This window comes from Labrus mixtus, chromosome 19, assembly GCF_963584025.1.
Source record: "Labrus mixtus chromosome 19, fLabMix1.1, whole genome shotgun sequence".
In the NCBI taxonomy this organism is placed as follows: domain Eukaryota; kingdom Metazoa; phylum Chordata; class Actinopteri; order Labriformes; family Labridae; genus Labrus; species Labrus mixtus.
The window spans coordinates 21433281-21452240 of record NC_083630.1 but is presented as its reverse complement, the minus strand read 5'-3'; the positions used below and the strand labels follow the sequence as shown (position 1 = coordinate 21452240).

General features: G+C 40.1%; 1 protein-coding gene across 2 annotated transcripts in view; it reads left to right on the top strand.

Annotated features, from left to right (window-relative positions):
* Positions 1 to 17600, top strand: part of LOC132994606 (cadherin-18) — a 190061-nt gene extending 172461 nt beyond the window's left edge. For both annotated transcript variants that reach the window (XM_061065085.1, XM_061065084.1), the window contains exons 11-12: positions 9780 to 10031; positions 16776 to 17600. In XM_061065085.1, the coding sequence (XP_060921068.1) occupies positions 9780 to 10031; positions 16776 to 17281 (758 nt within the window). In that variant the 3' untranslated portion in view covers positions 17282 to 17600. The remainder of the gene's footprint in view (positions 1 to 9779; positions 10032 to 16775) is intronic.
* Positions 17601 to 18960: the final 1360 nt, after the last annotated feature.

The window sequence follows — 18960 nt, the reverse complement described above, 5'->3', positions numbered from 1 at the left end:
AGTTTAGGGCATGTTGTTGAATACCAGCGGTTCTGGTTGCGGTGCATGCTTGGTAAATCTCACCTAACGTAGCATCTGTGTGCTAACTTCTACGTATAATATGAACAGCAAAGCATTTTCTAACTCACCATTTGGTGACCTATTGAAATGATAAATTCTTTGTATTGATCCATATGGCAGGACTTCTGCTTCCTCCTCTGATTCCGACTCACACGACTCAGACATACTGTTTAGCACTGCTCCAGACTGATTGTCATCTGCTCGACTCCAGACAGAAAAAGCATTTTGACTTGCTTCTTGGAAAGTCAATAAGTTTCATTTCTGCCTCAATTTATGGTGCCTGCCTAGTCAATCTCCCAAATTGCTATAAATTGAAGCCAGATGTTCTGTGGCTGGAAGAACCACCCATCTCTTAAATTACTATCACATATACACAGCTGTATTCAGAAGTACCGTAGAACTTTGTTTAATTGCCCAGGCTTTTATTTGCTTAAATCTATGAAATTGCCTTACTCTAATTGGGACAACTGTCGATACAAGAAAGGCCTTTAACTGTTTTCATGAAAAACTAGTGCACAGCAAAGATGGGTAAGGAGAAGAACCAAAATTGCAAAAGGAAAAAAATGTTGGGGCTTTTAGAGAGTGGAGAATGACATAGGTTGAAAGGAGCCACAGGTTAGATTTGAACCCGGGCCGCCCGCTTCGAGGACCACAGTGACTGTACATGGAGCGCGCCTTAAAGACTCGGCCGCCAGTGCCCCGTAAGATTGCAAATTTAAACCAGAATAAATATTAAACTGTGTGACATTAGTCTCATTTTTGCAACTTGAAATGCATTTAATTGAAACCTGTCTTTATTTTTCAAAACATGAGGAGACAACAGGCTAGTAAAAGGGGCCGAGTCTTACATTGGGATTGGCTTTTATTTTAAGTTGTACGGTATATCAATGCAGTAAATGCAAAAAATTCACATCACAGTATTTTGTATCTAGGTTACCGTTTTAGTTCTCGATTATGATCTCTTCTGATGCTTAAATTGCTTGCTCACTGTCTTATATCATGTACAACAAGTCTACAGCCACCTAGAATGTTCCATATGAGTTCTTGTTTTTTCTCTCAGTTCTTTTTTGAACACCAAAAAAAAAAGTTCTCTGAATTTTAAGCCGCTGCACTCTTGACTTCATGCAGCTTCTGTCATCTCCAGTCGCTTGCAGCCCGCGTTCGCACTCGGAACATAAAAGCAGTGTCAGAGTCATATCGCATCCTACTGCCACTGTGTATTAGAACCTATTTACTGTGAGAGAGAGGAGAGAGACACAATGTACCGTACTGTTGACTCCTGTGTCTGATAATTAAAGTAAGCCCTTCACACTCCGAGCAACTTCTTTCGGTGCTGTTGTAGCAGACCAACAGTTGGTAGCCGCTCAATGCCAGAGCCTAATACACCCTCTGTTATTGTGCAGCTGACGAAAATCCCTCTCAGTCACTCACACGGCTAACTCCATCATGACCTCCTTTCCTCCTCCGTTCCAGCACACTCACAAAAGAATCCTCATGAACTTGGATTTTTGTGCAAAGTTTTTGCATTACAAAAAAAAGGATTTAGTTTGAGTCGCTCTGATATGTATAATGAGTACCTTTTAATTCTAAAAACCAATGATACCTGTAATTGATTCCTCTTCCTCTCTGATTTCAGGTAATTTAACAATCATGACTTTTAAAAGAATCAATTACACCATTTTGGGAGGCCTTGTCTATACTTGCAACCATATCTGATTTGTTGAAAATATATTCTCTAAGTACAACTGGTTCTTTTCTCACAGCTCCAGCTCTGCTTATCAAAGCAAACGTCGATTTGTAGCTTAACAGAGAACATGCAGGCAGTCTTAGATTCAGATCAAGGCCTCTTCCTTGCTGTGGCACTGGGATCTTTGTTTGCGTTGAAGGCCTGTCATGCAGACATGTTGATGAAGCTGAAACGCTGAACGTGCTACAATAAATGCAGGTCAAACCTCCTACGGAGGATCAGGAAACCATTAAAGCTGAGAAACAAGGGGGTGACGCTTCTACTCTGCTGCACCGGGAAAGCACTTTGTGGCAAACCTGTTCTGTTAAAAGCCCCTTAAATACATTCAACTTGACTGTGCCCACTTTAGAATGACTGAGCGCTGAATGCCTCTTTGATCTCCCTCTCTGTCACATTGTGATGACATTTGCTTCTAAAAAGGCAATTAAACAGGGTCTATGATCTCTAAATAACCCACATACTTAAATAGATCAATTGATTTCTGCAGGCATCTTCTTCCAGTGTGCATATAGAAGACCTTATAATATTACAGTTAATCAGCTGCGTTGAAAGGAACGCTGTCAAGCCACTGATATGTGGGACGTTTAATTAGATTTTCTGTCATTCACACTTCACTTGGAGTGGGTGTTACACTCGTACTTTCCAAAACAGGGACTCTCTGCTGAAACAGCATGATGTGTGCAAAAGAGGGCAGACGACTTGTCTCATGCTGGTTTTGTCAAAAATAGCAAAAACAAACAGTGAAAAATGTGTCACATCCTCACATTTGACTAATTGATTTGCTTTCAAATTATTCAGGCAAAGTAACGGGAGGTTTATTGCTCAATAGCGATACAATCAGAGACGTCTGGTATAAACGGGCTAGCAGGGCTAAGACCTCACATTCTTACACAGTAAAGATGAAAAAAATATTTTTCAAATACATTTTATTTTTATTTTGAGGAAACCTTGATTAGCAGCCACACCTAATAGTTAAAGGAAAAACACTCTTCTCAATCTCTTTTTGGGCTTCATTTTATACAGCCCAAGAGCCTTGTAGCATCCTCTTCTATTCACTTTGGTGGTGTAAATGAGTGACAGGTGTCATGGCATGCTGCCTTGATTTGTTGATCATTTGGGCTAAATTGATTAAACCAACAGCAGGGGCGTTTCCAGATGGGGGGCAAGGGGTGGCATGGGCCCCCTTTGAAATCTGATTGGCCACCCCAGTTGCCAATCTGGAGATGCCCCTAGCCCACCAACTTTTGACTAATGACACAAATGCTTTACAGACCATAGAGATGCTAAGAAACCAAATTAGCATCTGTCAACGTAAGAAACCATCTATCTTACTGAACATTGATAGTAGAATAAATCTTTTCTGAAGATCACAATTTTAATTATAATAGCCTGCAAACTGCAATTTTCTTGATGTGTTAGCATCAAGCTAATGAACTAAGATGTATACCCCAGTCCACCAGTGAGTAACTGCTCCCAATGGACAATAATTCACCAGCCACCACTGGACAGCATTTACTATTTTTCCTTTGCCTAGAGTGTATTAATTCTTATTTTCCTTTCAAACCTGATCATTTGAAGCCTTGTCCGTTTCATTTGCAGCCCTTTTGAAGCACTTTGTAACTTGTATTTAGAAAAAGTGCTCCATTTATAAAGGTTATTATTACCTTAAACAAACCAATATTCTTTTTGCATACGATTTCTGTGTGTAAAATAAATCAATTGAACAACATAATAGCAGTACTCTGAAGTCCCCTTTGATTGTAGCTGTAGAAGCGTACAGGTTAACCCATAATTAACTTAAACAGGGAAAGACAATGGAACAGAGATGCCTTACCCTGATGGTGAGAATAAGCTGAAACCAATGCAGTGGGCAGAACATATTGTGTGCTTTTTCACACAAGTAGCCCGATCACTGACTGCTATCTATTGTCACTGCTGGGCATGTTTTGTTACAGTAAGCCTTACTGAGTCAGACTAATCCTCACTGAATACAGGAGCTTCTTTTAAAATAGGGCATTGTCATGTTTGTGTCTTAATATGCATAAAGTCTATTATTTCTACAAAGAATGCTACTAGCCCTTTGAAAAATGCTGATACATTAATCATTAGTAGAACCTGCCCCGTAATAACTCATTGCTGCATAATGTGATGTGTGCCCTGTTGTGTTTGGCACAGAAGTTTGGTATGCGACTGGTTTTGCTTCAGAAAGCCCCTATGAACCAAATAATTACAGTATAATTGGTGTAATGCTGACTAATTACAGGCTATAACTTGGCACATGTGAAGCATACTGTATTGTTTATGCAGTATCAAACCCAGAATGCCTTGTCAGTATGTTGGTGCTTAATGGATGGTTGGGAAATGCAATTATATGAAATGCAACAATATTAAAGTAAACTATAGGTTATGAGTAGAAATAATGATATACTCTGTTCAAGACTAAACATGTAGTTTACACTTTGCACTTTGCAGAAGCATATTGCATTCACATGTGAAAATATCACTCGTACTGGATAACCATCTTGGAAATGTAAGTTATGAGGTGCTTGCATTTCTCAGCACAACATCAGCAGCTCAGTTGAACTCCGTGGGGATCCAGTATTTTCAGCAATTGCCTTACTGTAAGCATGTTGTATCAGTGAAGCAGGTCTTATCGGCACTTATTGGAGTGGGGTTAGCGTCTGAACTGTAAAGATCCAAGATGCCTGTGAAAAGTTGACAAACTAATACCAATGTCATCTATGTAACCTAAAGACACGAGCATCTCCCCATGTTTCAAACCCAAATCAAAATAAAACTGTGTTAACCTGAACAGTTTGTTTTGTCAAGTGGTCGAAATGAGAGCTTTGGTTTGGATTTTGATGGGACACCAGTGTCTTGTTAATTCAGGGGGAAAAAAGCAGCAGATTTGTTTTTTTAAAGGTTTGACTCTATATCGTGCCACGACAATGTATGTTGTAGTCCAAGTGGCAGCTGGAGAAATGTTTCGTGCTGAATCCCATCAGCTGCACCTACACACACCCACCAAAGTTCACAAGGAACCCATCTAAGTGCATGTGTAGGCAAGAGTGTGAAGTCTGTGGAGATGTGGTGGTGTCCCGTGTGTCTATTGTTGGCATATTCATGGTTAGATTGAATCACACCTCATTTGTTCAACAGTTAGACAGCTAAATTATAAAGATATTTGCATTGTTGTATAACTTGAATTAATATGCAATCTGGCTTCTTATATATCACACTTTTTATCAGGTATATTATTTTCAATGCACTTTTTTCACACTTGATTTGCACCTTCCTTCCTTGTATAGTTCTTCATTTGAACTTACTATGCAGTGTTGGAGTTTAGATGGTTTCATTTCTCTTTTGATATTCCTACAATGTGTTCGATTTAGGGGGGCGCGTTAGGGGGATAGTTGACTAGAGCTGCAACAAAAAGTCTTGCCAATTTCTCAAGCAAAATGTTCACAAATCCCTAGGTCCTGGCTCCGTCTATGTCAGATTTGTATGCTTTTTGTTTGTCATTTATGATATCAATGAAGAATCTTTGAGATTTGGTTTGTTGGCTAATCTTTAGAAGCAGGTTAAAGTTGTCTCCTTGAGCCATGAGGACGTTTTCTTTTAGCCTTTTGCAAAGTTTATCTTTTTTTAGAATCTTAACTATGAATGGAATAATACTGAAACAACAAGCATATTAATCAATCATAATCAACCAATTGTTGACTTTAGCTGAGTTTAGAGTCACCAAAGAGATCATAGTCTAGTCCCGCAGGAATTACCATAAAATATCCTAATTTCTTCACGACACTGCACTCCACTTTTTTATTTCATCTGCAGCTGTGAAACATCACTTAACTTCATATCTTGATATGGAGAGACATGAATGCATAAGTGATCCAAAAGTTATGTAAGTGATACTTCACCTCTCATGCTAATGATTTGGAAGAAAAAAAATGAGGCCATATGCCAGTTAGTGGCTCAGACTCTGGCTTAACGAACCCAATGCCGAGGGTGTTTCCACAGAGTTGTTAAGAAATCACTCGTATACATATTAATGCGTTTCTTTATGTGATTGAAAAAATCAGATACTTGGATTAAAAAAAGGAAACCTTATTGCTGGTGATCAGCAAAATAACACATTAAAATGATCCGCATGATTTTAAACGAAGTGTGACATGCTTTTAAAAAGCACATTTTCCATAATTTCTTGGGTGGTCACCTGCCTCTCACATCACGTACCGCCATGTAGCAGAGCTGTCACAGCACACTTAAACTCTGTCTGTGCTCACTCATGCACTCTCTCCTGGTATGTGGCTGCTGCTAGCTGCAGATGGCCCATCTCACTGTGGCGTTAATCAACAAGCGCACAGCTCTCCTCCACCCACCTGCGACAAGAAGCGGTTTAATGTGAAATTAGCATGACATAATTGATGTGCACTTCCTCGTCGCGGTCTGTACAAGGACCTGTGGTGCTGCGGGTCTGTGATTCAAAGTGTACAGGCTGTGAGGGCGAACACGACGTCCACACAGAGCCTGTTTGTCTCAGCCTCTGCCTCCATCCTCTCTGCTATCTCTCTGTGGCTTGCAAACACCCCCCCCCTCCATTTGCCTCCCCCTCTTCTCCTCTCATTTTCCGACTCCCCCTTCTCTCCTCCTTATTTGCATCCCTCACTCTCCACTCTCTCAAACCTCCCCCCCACCCATCTGCTTGCTGATACGGTGATACTGCGAGTCTGACTTAATAAAGCTTGAAGTACGTGTTGTCATTCCAACTGTCGATCATTATAATTATTCATAGATGGAGCTGAGATTGGAGTGGGAGGCGAGGTCTCAGAGCAGCAGCTCGATAGTACAGCATAGCGGAGGTGTTTTTTTCACTGGGAGGAAAGGAAGAGGTTGTCTTGTGCACGATTCAGCATTTTCTTTTTGTACTTAAAATATCTTGTGAATATATACGAGCATGAAATGTGTCATCTGTGAGTTAGTGGTTACTGGTCATGTGAGGCACCGGTTAGTCATACATATACCGGATATACCCAGCTATGTTTTTTGAATGAACAGAGATGACTGAACATGTGCTTCAGCTGTTGATTTTTAAACTGTGATTGATTCCTTATCCCATTGTTCGAAGCAAAAGGTGTAGAGGTTTGTAATAAATCTCACTGCACAATGATAAACACTGTCCAGCATATAAAGACCAATATCAAGGACAGGTGAAAATGTGAACTCTATGTTTCTTTTTTACATAGAAACCTCAAGTATTTAAAAAAAGATACCAACTCAATATCATGCCCGTCTTTTTTTCTCTGACAATACTCTTCTTGCTGTTATTGAAAGTATAAAGGACATTACTTCAGTTGTGTCTGCATTTACAACAAGACGCAGCTAACAGAGCTGTTCTTGTAATAATTCAAATGCATGCTGAAGATTTGGAAAATCTTATGCAGGCTTGGATGCACAGCAGTAAAATGCAATGTAGTCAGCATTAAAATAAAAAGTAGAATTTGTCCAAGGCAATTAATATTGATCAAAGATGAAAGTGGGCCCAGAACTGAACCTTGAGGTACCCCCTTGTAGATGTGTAGTACGTCAGAGGTAACACCTTCTAACTGAACAGCCTGAGTTCTACCAGTGAAGTAGTTTTTCAAACCACTCAACAGTATGGTCTGAGAACCCAGTAGCTCTAAGAAAAACTAATGATATGCTGTGATTAACCGTATCAAAAGCCTTGGAGAAATTAAATTAATAAAAAACCAATGAAAAACCTCATCAGCCCAAAGAGACCTCTTTGAGTTTGTTCTATTGGCAAAACCAACATTCTAAAACCTAAAAACTCATTTATTGTTTGTAATGACAGCTTAATGCAGCAAATCTGCACATTTAGACTGCTGGAAACAGCCAATGTTTTACAACTAGAGTAGAAAAAGCTCTGTCTTTGAATACTTTGTACTCCATAGTACAGAGTAATGTGCTGAGATAACCCCTCTCTCACACAGCCTGCATGTACAAGTCAGCATTGCGTGTAAGACACTTAATGGTAAGGCCTCAGTCCAGCCAAGCTTGGCTGTGTGATGGCCTTCGAGTGGGTCTAAGCTTCTTAGCATGCTCGCCTTTGCAACAAAGTGCTTAACAGCCCTGACAAATTTGAAAAAAAGTTTTGCATGTAATGTTGCAAAATGAATCAACTGCCCAGTGGCAATTTTTGTGTAGATACAATGGTGGATTTAAAGCCTGGGAATGTTGTGCTTGTTTGGATTACAATCTAGCCTTGGCAGCTAACAAACCAACCGTAACAAATGTTAGTGTGAAGCTTTTATGTATGTATGTATTGCTGTCTTGTATTAAAAAATTGTTCCAGGTTGGCTGGTCACAAGAAATTTTGGGGTTTTGACGATTGAAATTTACCTCCCTTTTTTATTCAGACAACTGTAGTTGTTGTAATTTTGCAGGATTCTGTAATTCAGAGACAGTAGCAGTAATGATATACATCTCAGAGGTGGTTCTGGTGTTATATGTTTGTCTTTTAGGCCAAGGAAAGTATTTTATGTCATGGTTATGATGTAGTCTTGATTACCTCTAGTCGTGGTCATGAAGTGGTCTTGATTTGAGTGGTCTTGACTATAACTCCTATGTCCATTAAAGTTTGTTAAGTAATCTCACATTCTCTTCACTTGAAACATCCTTTTTTTCAAGCTTTGAAACCAATCTCTTCTCATAATCTGAACACAAACAAGTATAAGACATTTTGATTTAAGGTACAGATGCACTTGATCTACTGTCAGCTGTTCTCATTTTCTTTATGGCATTGGTTGTTTATTTGGATTAAACTTAAAGAAACTTCCTAGAACTCTGCTGGAACTCATTTTGTGCTGCTGTTGCTAAAGCAGTATAGACAAAAAAAAGTCAAGGGTGAAAGTCAATGCAGCATTGTGACTCTGTTTCGATTGGAATCTGTGGATAACTAGACCATAAAGCCCAACAGAGAGTTAATGGAAGCTCTGTCAGGGTTGCTGACCTTGTCTTTGTCCATGAAGGAGTTCTTAGTTCTTCTAATGATTTCCTTTAGCACATGTATTTAAACATACAGTATATACAATTGTATTCATGGGTTTAGATTTCTACAGTTTTTATATAACCTCCCTCGAGTTTCACGATTCAAAGGTGTCAAAATAAACTTGGCTGAACACTGAAGGCTGCTGCAGTTGGTTGCAGAAATATATAAGGAATTGGCATGTAGCCCGCTGTGTATGCTGTACTGTAGATATCCCATCTTTATGACAAACAAATCAATAAAAGGATGTAAGGAGGAATTCAGAACATCTTTTCATCCTTCTTTTCAAGAGTTTTGGTGTTGACTGGACTTGTGTGGCACAGGCGTTTAGTGTTCATCACTGGGATTGTCTACTTACATATCATTCACTCTAGTAGAAGTCTACCTAAGAAAAAGCTCAAACAATACAAGAAACACAATATACCCTTTTCAATTCACCTTTTTTTCATGTGGATGTGTTGCACCTGTGTTTATATTTGCTTCCACTTCTTTATTGAATTCCTCTCCTGTTTGCTATTGCTCCCTGCAAATGTAGCCTTTTCTATTTCATTTTACCTACCCGATATTTTCCATTAACAGCGTTTCTGCACAGACCAAGGTGAATTGTGCTTTTGCAGTAACTTAAAATAGTAAATGAAAAACATTGAAATGAACTAATTAGCCTTGAAACACGGGGGAAAACTACGTAGATATGTTTTCTCTTTCAGATAGTTTGAAAGAAAAAATCAAATTCACAATGTCAAACATTATGGGTATGTTTCTTTTAGATGACATTTCTTGCCTTTAATTAAACGTCTGTCGTTATTAAAAGATAATTGCAGGCTTAAATAAGGGACTATCATAATTGAGAAGAAAGAGGAAACCATCAATTAGTCTTTTAGCTGAGGGCTCTAATTTTCCTTCATTTCTTTTCTTTCTTTACAGACAACACAGCAAGCATCATCGCCAGACGGCGGCGCTTCAACCACCTGACCCAGGAGCTATACGAGCTGCCCATAGTGGTGTGGGATGGTGGGGAGCCATCGTTGAGCGGCACCAGCACCTTGACCCTGCGGGTGTGCCCATGCCAGCGCCACGGCAAGATTCGGATGTGCCAAGGGGAGGCGTTCCTCTCCTCAGCAGGTCTCAGCACGGGGGCACTGATTGCCATCCTGCTGTGCATCGTCATCCTGCTGGGTAAGCTGGGACAGCCACTGTTGGGACTTGCAGCAGGGGGGCAGCTGCCCGGGGGCCAAATATCCTCAGGGCACGGACAGAGGAGATGAACCATAAAAGTCAGGGAAGGGTGGAAAGGGTTTGACAAGGGCAGGGAGAGGAGAGAGGGATGAATAGACATGTGCAGACACAGGTAGAATTCAGAATGAGGGTAGAAAGAGTGGGAGAGGGCAGGGGTGGTGGAAAAAGAAGGAAAAAAATGTGACGGACGGAAGAAAAGGAGGACACAGGGAAGAAGTAAGAAGAGTAGAAAGGAGTTGGTGAGGACAAAGAGAGCATAGAAGAGGCGAATAGAGTTTGCAGGGTCAGGGTGATTCAGAGAGGAGGTGTGTACAACTGAGAGAACACTGAGAATAAACCTGCAGTGGTTCGGGAGGGAATAATGACTCTGAGAGACTAGCAGCGGTGCTTGATAGTTGTAATTCAGCAAGCTATGGGGGGCATTGTTTATAGCAGGTGCTTAAGACCTGCATAGCAAACAATACCAAATATTATATTACGACAGAAAAACAAGGTTGATTATCACAGATACAGAACTTTATTTTTTCTTCAAATAGCTTTAATGCACATAAATATACAAATAAACATCCCAAATGCTAATCAACAAAAAAAGCACCTGTGGCTCGAGTAAACATCTGACTTAAAAGATATGGTCAAGCTGATTTTTGTTACTGTTATTGGACACAGCAAAACACAACACTACCTAGCAGCTGCCTACAAGCTGTGGTTAATGTTAGCTGGAGGCACAAAGCACATGACACAATGAGTTTCTTTAGCTCACATTGCCAACTTACAATACAAACAGTGCGATTAGTCTGTGAATTGTTTTCACCCGCATTGTCAACCCTCACTTGTTTATCAGTCCATAACTAGCTAACTAGCTTTATCAGCGTTGTGACATCAATTCAGATATTGTTTCTACTGCTTATTTAGAAATGTTAGATTCACTTCAGTCTGTTAATGTTCTCTATAAGATAGGAAGATGTGGGATGATTTCACTAAACCAATTAAATGGCAGAAAAAGGCAGTGAAGATCAATGGTCATAATTAACATTGCTTGAACTATTATCATTTAGTTTAGCCCCTCTTTCATGTTGCCATTGCTGAGAGCAGTGAGGGTTTGTGTTTGGAAAGGCAGCTTGAATCAGAAAATCAGATTACACCTAAATCACATTTGTTCATGATTTGAATTTGCATTCAAATGCGCTCTCTCACTGTGCAACCGAACCTTCCTTCCCCAAAAACACCCCCTGCCTGGCATGTGTTTGACATGGCATGTTGCGAATAGAAGAGCAGAGGACAAGCGTGGAGGAACGTGGTGACAGCCAGCACAGATAGCACTCGCGTTGATTTCATGTGTGACGGATGTGTTCTGCAGCATGAATACCAAACTCCATGTGAAACACAGAGAAAATGAACCATGCTAGCATCCGTGTTAGCAGTTCATTGCTGCACCCAGAAAAGAAACTCTAGTTCAATGTGTGTGCGTGCCTTGTGACTACAGAAATCAGTCTTTGTGATTTCACAACATTATAGAACATGTAGACATTGAGGTGGTTCAGCTAAACTGAACTGATTAAATTTACCAAAGCGAACATTTACTGTTAGCTAAATTCAAAAATTCAAAGTGGGATGGGATGAGATGTCATGGACCAATTTCTACCTCTGCAAACCGAACTGCAGGAGGACATGATTAGACCAAACTGTCTAATAACACAGCTTCACCTTCCCCTCCTCTCTTCAGTGATTGTCTGTGGACATTAGCGCGTGAAGGTTATGCATATTCATACTAGCTGTCTTCCTCCTCGATGCCAAACCCTCTGGCTGAGGCGAACAAAAGGCCATCACCACTGTTTGGAGCAGAAGCTTGAGTGAGAGACACGCACGCTGAATCCCTAATTGTCAGCACAAGGCTACTTAGGACAGAGAGAGGGGGAGAAAGAGACACAGGAATAAGACAGGGGGCTTATCACAACTATTTTTTTGGTCTTGGACCCTTGGTGCATTTTGGGTTCACACTTTCCAGTTACAAGCCAAGCGTCTCACACATTACTCACCTAAGGGACCGAGGTTTGCTAACCTGTTACACTGAGAGTTTTACGGTTTTGTCAGTGGGTCAGTCAGTGGAAATAACAGGTTCAGTCATTTCACTTGCCTGCAGCATTTCTTATTCATTGTCGAATGTCTTCTCTGATAAAAAAAAATGAATGCTAAAATTAGCTATCCTGGGTGTATCGTCAATGCTACAACATCCCCAATTGAATAACCGTCTCTGTTAACGATAAGCATGAAGTCTTAATACTCATTGGGCCTGTTTACACCTGGTAGTAACGTGATCGCTATCTGAATCCATTGAAATTACAGCCCTTTGCATTCTGACCAGGTTATGATAAGAGGTATTATTAACTGTTTCCTGCAAATCAGATCAAAATATGCAAATTAGTTAGGCTAGGCTGGCAGACTTTAGATAGGATGCGTTTCGGGTCAGTGGAAGCAATGGTATAGAGACACACCATTTGTTTTTTAAATCCTTTTTATGATGGAAGACGTGCTAGCTTTTGCTTCTACTTGTAGCATTTACATATTGCTTAAGCTAGCTAAATTCCTTGAATGGATCTGAACATTTTTAAGAACTTATTCATGCTGTGCAAAATTAATATTAACACATGGGTGCTATCCAGACACTATTTCTATTTCAATGTGATCTAGCTGATTCATGGCAGTGGCAAAGTCAGCGCATTATTTTCCTTATAAATAGAATTGGCGTACCCTTTCAATTCTTGGACATCTTTGAACGCGATTTGTTTGTGTCAGATAGTTAAACGTCTGCCAGGTTAATGTCCATGTTATATCTCTGCGCCCGCTAATGAGCCATTTTAATTGGGCCTATGGTAAGGGCTCAACAAGGACTACAGTGTTCCTTTGAGCTGGTTTAGTTAATAATGCCCTTTAGGCATGACTTAAAGAACATAAAAGATTCATAAGGAGATCATTGTTTCAATTATACTAATTACGTTTCAAATGAAATGGTGCAGTACAGTACTAACTGTTTAATTAAGGAATATTATTAAAGACACAACCAGATCGTGCTGTATGTAGACTGAATCCACCAACATTGGTTTATTTGCTGATTGAGAAGCATCCTCATGGAGTAGCTACAAATACATCATATCCCTAAAATCTGCTCGACCTATGTACAAATTTCAAATCTCAAAGTCAGTTCTTATTCCAGCACCACAAGTTAAACGACTAGTAGGCAAACTGGCACAAACACAAAGTGCAAATATGAAGCTATTTAAAAACAGATTTTTCATTTGCCAGTTTAGGTAAAAATTGACATGAAAACCATTGTTAAAAAGATCCATGATAAATGTGTTTAAAAAACACAATACAGCACATTTAGACTCGTAGCTGATTTAAAACATTGTAGTTTTAACTTTGCAGGGTTGTTTCCTTTGTATTTAATTTTGTCTTTCATTCAGTAAATGGTTTTTGCTGTTGCTATAGCCATGTTATTCCAAGTTACCTGAAACAGCATGGTATTCAGATCAAATACATTATTTTACATTATAATATGGTCCTCCAGAATTCCTGCCCAACCTCCCATAACCGGGGTAAATGCAGCATAAATGAGACTTCTGCAACGGCTTCTGCTGCAGTAAACAGATAGCTGTGGTGTGGACTAATGCTCCCTGATGCAGTAAGTAGTACTCTGAGCAACAGTTAGAGCTCAACTGGCCTCGGCTAGGCTTATGAAATGACCTGAATGCACCATTGAGGGAGCATTAATGTAGCAAGTGCATTACAATATGGTGTGTATAGTGGATAGGAATATACTGCAAATACAAGTAGATCATGAACTCTGGAAAGTGAAGTCTGGTTTATGAAATGCTGGTGAATAATGACGGTGCATTAACTGAGTGCCTGGGTTTTTATTATATTCTGGCTGTTTACCTCGAAACTACTTTGAGGTCTTTAAAAGATTGTGGGAGCAGGAATAGGCCAAATATGAAGCAGCTCGAAAATATGCATGGGGGAAGAAAATGAAAAAATTCTTACTGCTGCTTACCGTGATTGACCCAGCTCACCTGCACACTCTCACATCCTTGCATTGTGTAATTGGTTGCTTTAAACAAGTTTGGCGATAAGCACTGTCCCACACAAATTGCATTTTTCACCCTTTGCAACCCCACTTGGGGTGCCAATGCACTAGGTGGAGTGGATTGGAGTGATTTTTTTCTCAGAGATTAATCACATGCAGGTTGCAGGGACATTTCATTTCAAGGAACTACACTGAACAATGAACAATATGCAGATGGATAAATATGTGCAAAATAACTTTCCATAGGGGTCTTATGTAGATATAAGCACATTTTTAGCCGGTAATGAAATAGTTTATTTGATTGCATTCTAAAGTTCGCTAAACATTGCCTAAGCGGTGTTAGTAGCAAATACTTCAATTAAAATCATGACAAATGAAAAGAGAGTAAAGGTTACTTGTCTTGTACAAAAGCTCATTGTAAATGTAGGTGGACGCCCATCATATAACTTAAACCAAAAAGTAATCTTGGGTTTATTCATCCATAATTTACTCACTAGGTTGAAAGTCACAAGTTTGATGGCCAACGACATTCCAAAAAAACAGCACAGCAAAGAAAATTAGAGGTTTTTTTGTATTGTGGCAAAGATTTAGACTGGTTCAACCTTTTGCATACGATATTGTGTTTTACCTCACATCTCTTTTAAATGGGTGTGACCACAAATTCTGTAACATCCAATTTTTTTCCCATATTCACCATTGCAAGGTATCCCCATGGGATTTCACTTATCGTTAAGGTTTACAGTTTAACGATCCATGTTTAGTTTTGGTCCACTTGCTCAATACTACCACAATTAGAATGGGATTATTCTCACCTGCGCAAGTGAATTTAAGAATTAAAAGGCTCCCGTGTTTGACTCCACATCTCAAATTTGGTGACAATACACTTATAGTCTGAGGCTTAAATCTTCCTCTCAAAACTGCTTCATAGTCCGTCTACAGCCTTACTCAGTTACCACAAAAATGTATTGCATGAGTGAACATAATAGATGAGCCAATCTACTGCATCATTGCATCTTGGAAGTTATGCAAGCTGAAACATCTCCCTCCTTATAATCCACAGCCACCCCTTTTTTTTTTTTTTTTTTAATTGTATTTACTTAATTAATTCCTGAGGGTAAATTCTAGTTTACACTTATTGAGAGACTTGCTTCTAACACACATAGGTCCGGAAAACACACATGCACTAACAGGACCTGTGGCCATGCATTAATGGAGATATGTCAGAGTGGGGCTGCTACACAGGGAGGGTGCCAGGGCTCCTCGGTAGTAGTCAGGAAGTGATCTAGCACCTCTCCAGCCACCAGACCAACTTCAGACTGAGCTACTGCCGCCCCCGACCACCTCCCTGTCTCTCCACTGAGTGCTCAACTTTTAGTCAATATAATGACAGCTGATCTTACCCAGTGTGTTGCTGTTTCAATGAATACAGTGTATAAGTTAGACAAAAAACCTTTTCTGTCCATCTAGAAGGGTAGGTTTCATGAGTTTGGTTCCCCTTCTTGTTCTTTGTAATCCTTCCCCTGCTAACATCCAATGGAACTGAACAGAGATGCCCTCTGCAGAAACACTGATCTATCAAGCTCGTCTCTGCTAATGTAGCATAATGAACTCCTAAGAAACAGCACTTCTGTAAAATGTACTTCCTCAGCTAACGCCATTCTACAAAATAGATGTTAGTGTTAACATCCTGCAGAGAGGCCATCATTAACCCATGGAAGTAGAACTCTCATTAGTTGTGGGAACATGTTCCAAGCAGTAGTATACCATCAAACATAACTTGGCTCCGTGACTTCATTAACAGTTAGAAAGGATAATTCACATTATAAGGTACTTATCTGCAGAGACATTTTTTCCAACATATTACCATATTTTCTTAAATGCGGCTCAAACAGCCCATTTTTTTTTATTTCACAGGCCTTACCTAAAACTAGAGGCTGATCCCATGAGACATACTCCCATTTGCTGACACATGTTCTCTTTCTTTTAATGTGATGTATTCTATTTTGGCTGGATGTGAGGTTGAATTCGCTCCACAGATTATGATAATGTGTACATTGTCATCATCTCAACAGCTTGTAGTCAAAGTCTCATCACAGACAATGCTAATGCCGCTGTATTATTGATTTACAACTCCTCATCGCTTGGCCGGTTTCAGTGTCCTGACGGAAAATCGGATAAATATGCACATAAAATCGGCTTGTGTTCATTTGGTTGGCTGTTTACGAAGCACAGCGTGTTTGTCTGTCATGAGCAATGAATTAACAAACGACACAAGCACACTCAGGGATTGGTATTAGCATAAAAAACATGGCGAATGATTGTAACCACATTCAGATGTTCTATTATATGATGTTCTTCTGCTAAGGGGTTTGTCAATTTAATTGTTGAGAAAAGCAATTTTCTCTCTGTCTGACTTTATTTTCTAACTATTAAATGTGTCAGTTTGTCATATGAAGTCATTTTCAAGGATTTAACTTGCTACTTTATTGTCACATTAGGTTTATTATTCCCCTTCCTTTTGGAGGGTTATTATCCTTGGCAATTCTCATTATTATTTTAGTTGTAGCAGTGATGCAAAACAATTGTCTCCCTCTGTCTTGCAGCCATTGTCGTTCTCTTCATCACTCTGAGAAGGAGCAAAAAAGAGCCTCTCATCATCTCCGAAGAGGACATCCGAGAGAATGTCGTCACCTACGATGACGAGGGCGGAGGCGAGGAGGACACCGAGGCCTTCGACATCATCGCCCTTCGAAATCCGGCCGCGGCGGAGGAGCTCAAGTTCCGGCGGGACGTTCGCCCGGAGGCGAGGCACCACTGCGGTCGGTCCCGCAGCCGCAGGAGCCCGACTGTGGAGCTAGATGAGTCGGACGTGCACGAGTTCATCAAGCAGAGACTGGTGGAGGCCGACATGGACAACAGCGTGCCGCCCTACGACTCCCTCCAGACCTACGCCTACGAGGGCCAGGGCTCACCCACAGGGACCATCAGCCCTGTATACTCTCCTGGTACACAATCAGAGCAGGATTATAACTACCTGGACGACTGGGGGCCTGAGTTCCAGAAACTTGCAGAACTCTATGGAGAGGCAGAGTCGGATGTGAAGACCTAGTCTGTGATATCGCCTTTGTTCACACCAAATCTGTTTGAAACCCGTTTTTCAAATTTCCAGTGAACAAAATTACGAAAACAGACGCTTTTAAACTGTTCCAGGTTTTTCAACGTTTACTGTTGAACTCAAAAGACTCCTATTTTTTTTTTCTTTTTCATTTTGTCGCTTTGGGTCATGGGTCGTTCATCTGAAAGTATTACATCAGATTTTAAGACTGAAGAAAATAATGAGAGGAAAAAAGGAAAAAGGATATTTTCCTCAGTGTATATTTTTTATTGCTCAATAAAGTCCTGAAATCCATATGAGTGGATCTGTGAAAGGATGGTTTGTGTCTTCTTCCTCCACGAGTGGATGTATGGTGCAGCGTGCAGCTAAGATTATCATGGTAGGAGGCATTTTCAAAGGTGTTCGTGATTCACCACACAGAGGACGATGCCGAGCCAGACATATGCACAGAAACGACACCTCCACTCAAATGAGCTTACATTATGTTCTCTGTCACGTACTCCACGCTGCAATTATCTCTGAGAAAGTAAGCTGTGCGCGGTAATATATGTACATGTTTACATCAGTCTTTGATTTTGACCAAAGAGAGGCAACGTACTACTCCATGATTTTTAGAAAGCATAACAGTTAGTGGCTAATGTCTAGGTATTTAATTTTTACAGCTTTGCATCCCTTAAACTAGTGGTTCTCAACTTGTCTAGCGACAGGACCCACCACCAACTCCTCCATGAAAAAAAGCAACCCAAATTTTGGATATTTTTTGACCAATCAGATTTATTTACTGAAAGATTGTGCAGTTTGGACCTCAGTTGGTACAAATCATGTGACAGAAGCAAGAAACTGAATAAAAACAACATGTTTAACAAGCGCTTCACAGAAGTTTTTTGCCAGGCACACAGTTGCGACCCACTCAAAATGGCTCTGCGACCCAACTCTTGGTCCAGACCCGCCAGTTGAGAACCACTGCCTTAAACAACACCTCAATGAATTTGTAGAGCCACAGACATCCAAACTGTAATCTGGGTGCCCCCAAGCTCCTCAATTATTTCTCGACTTTTTTAAATTTTGAGATGTGTGATGAGTCAGACCATAGGATCACCACAGGATCAACCATTTTTGTCTTGTGATTTTTGCATTATTTCCTCTTATGGAGATATAAGGTGTTTTCAGACCGCAGGAACATTTTCGTAGCTCTAGGAACTGTTGGAACTTTCCCCCTTTTTTTATTGATTCCGCACTGCAGGAACTATGAACTATTTTAGTTCCTAGAACCCTGCATAGAGACAGAAAAAAAAATCCCCATGGTGTGTAGTCCTCAGGGAACAGGCTTTTAATTTGAAGTCCTGGCAGCGGAGAAGCGACAATAGCAAGAGAGTAAGATATTCATAGATGATAAGTATTCATTATGACCTGCTAATGTAAAAATAATGTCATCAACGCATATTTGAGTGGGTTGGTTTATTGCAAATTACCAATCAGAAGAGTATAGAAAGTGTACTTTGAAGTGTGTTGTCTTAAGAGGAAACATTTCCAACATTTGCTGGTTTCAGAATCTTCAAAGTAAGTATTTTCAGCTTTCTAATTTCATGAATGAAAAGTAGTGATTTTTGAAATGTTGGTTTGAAAAAAGGATCTCAGATAAGTTATATGGAGCAGAATTGTTCATGATCGTA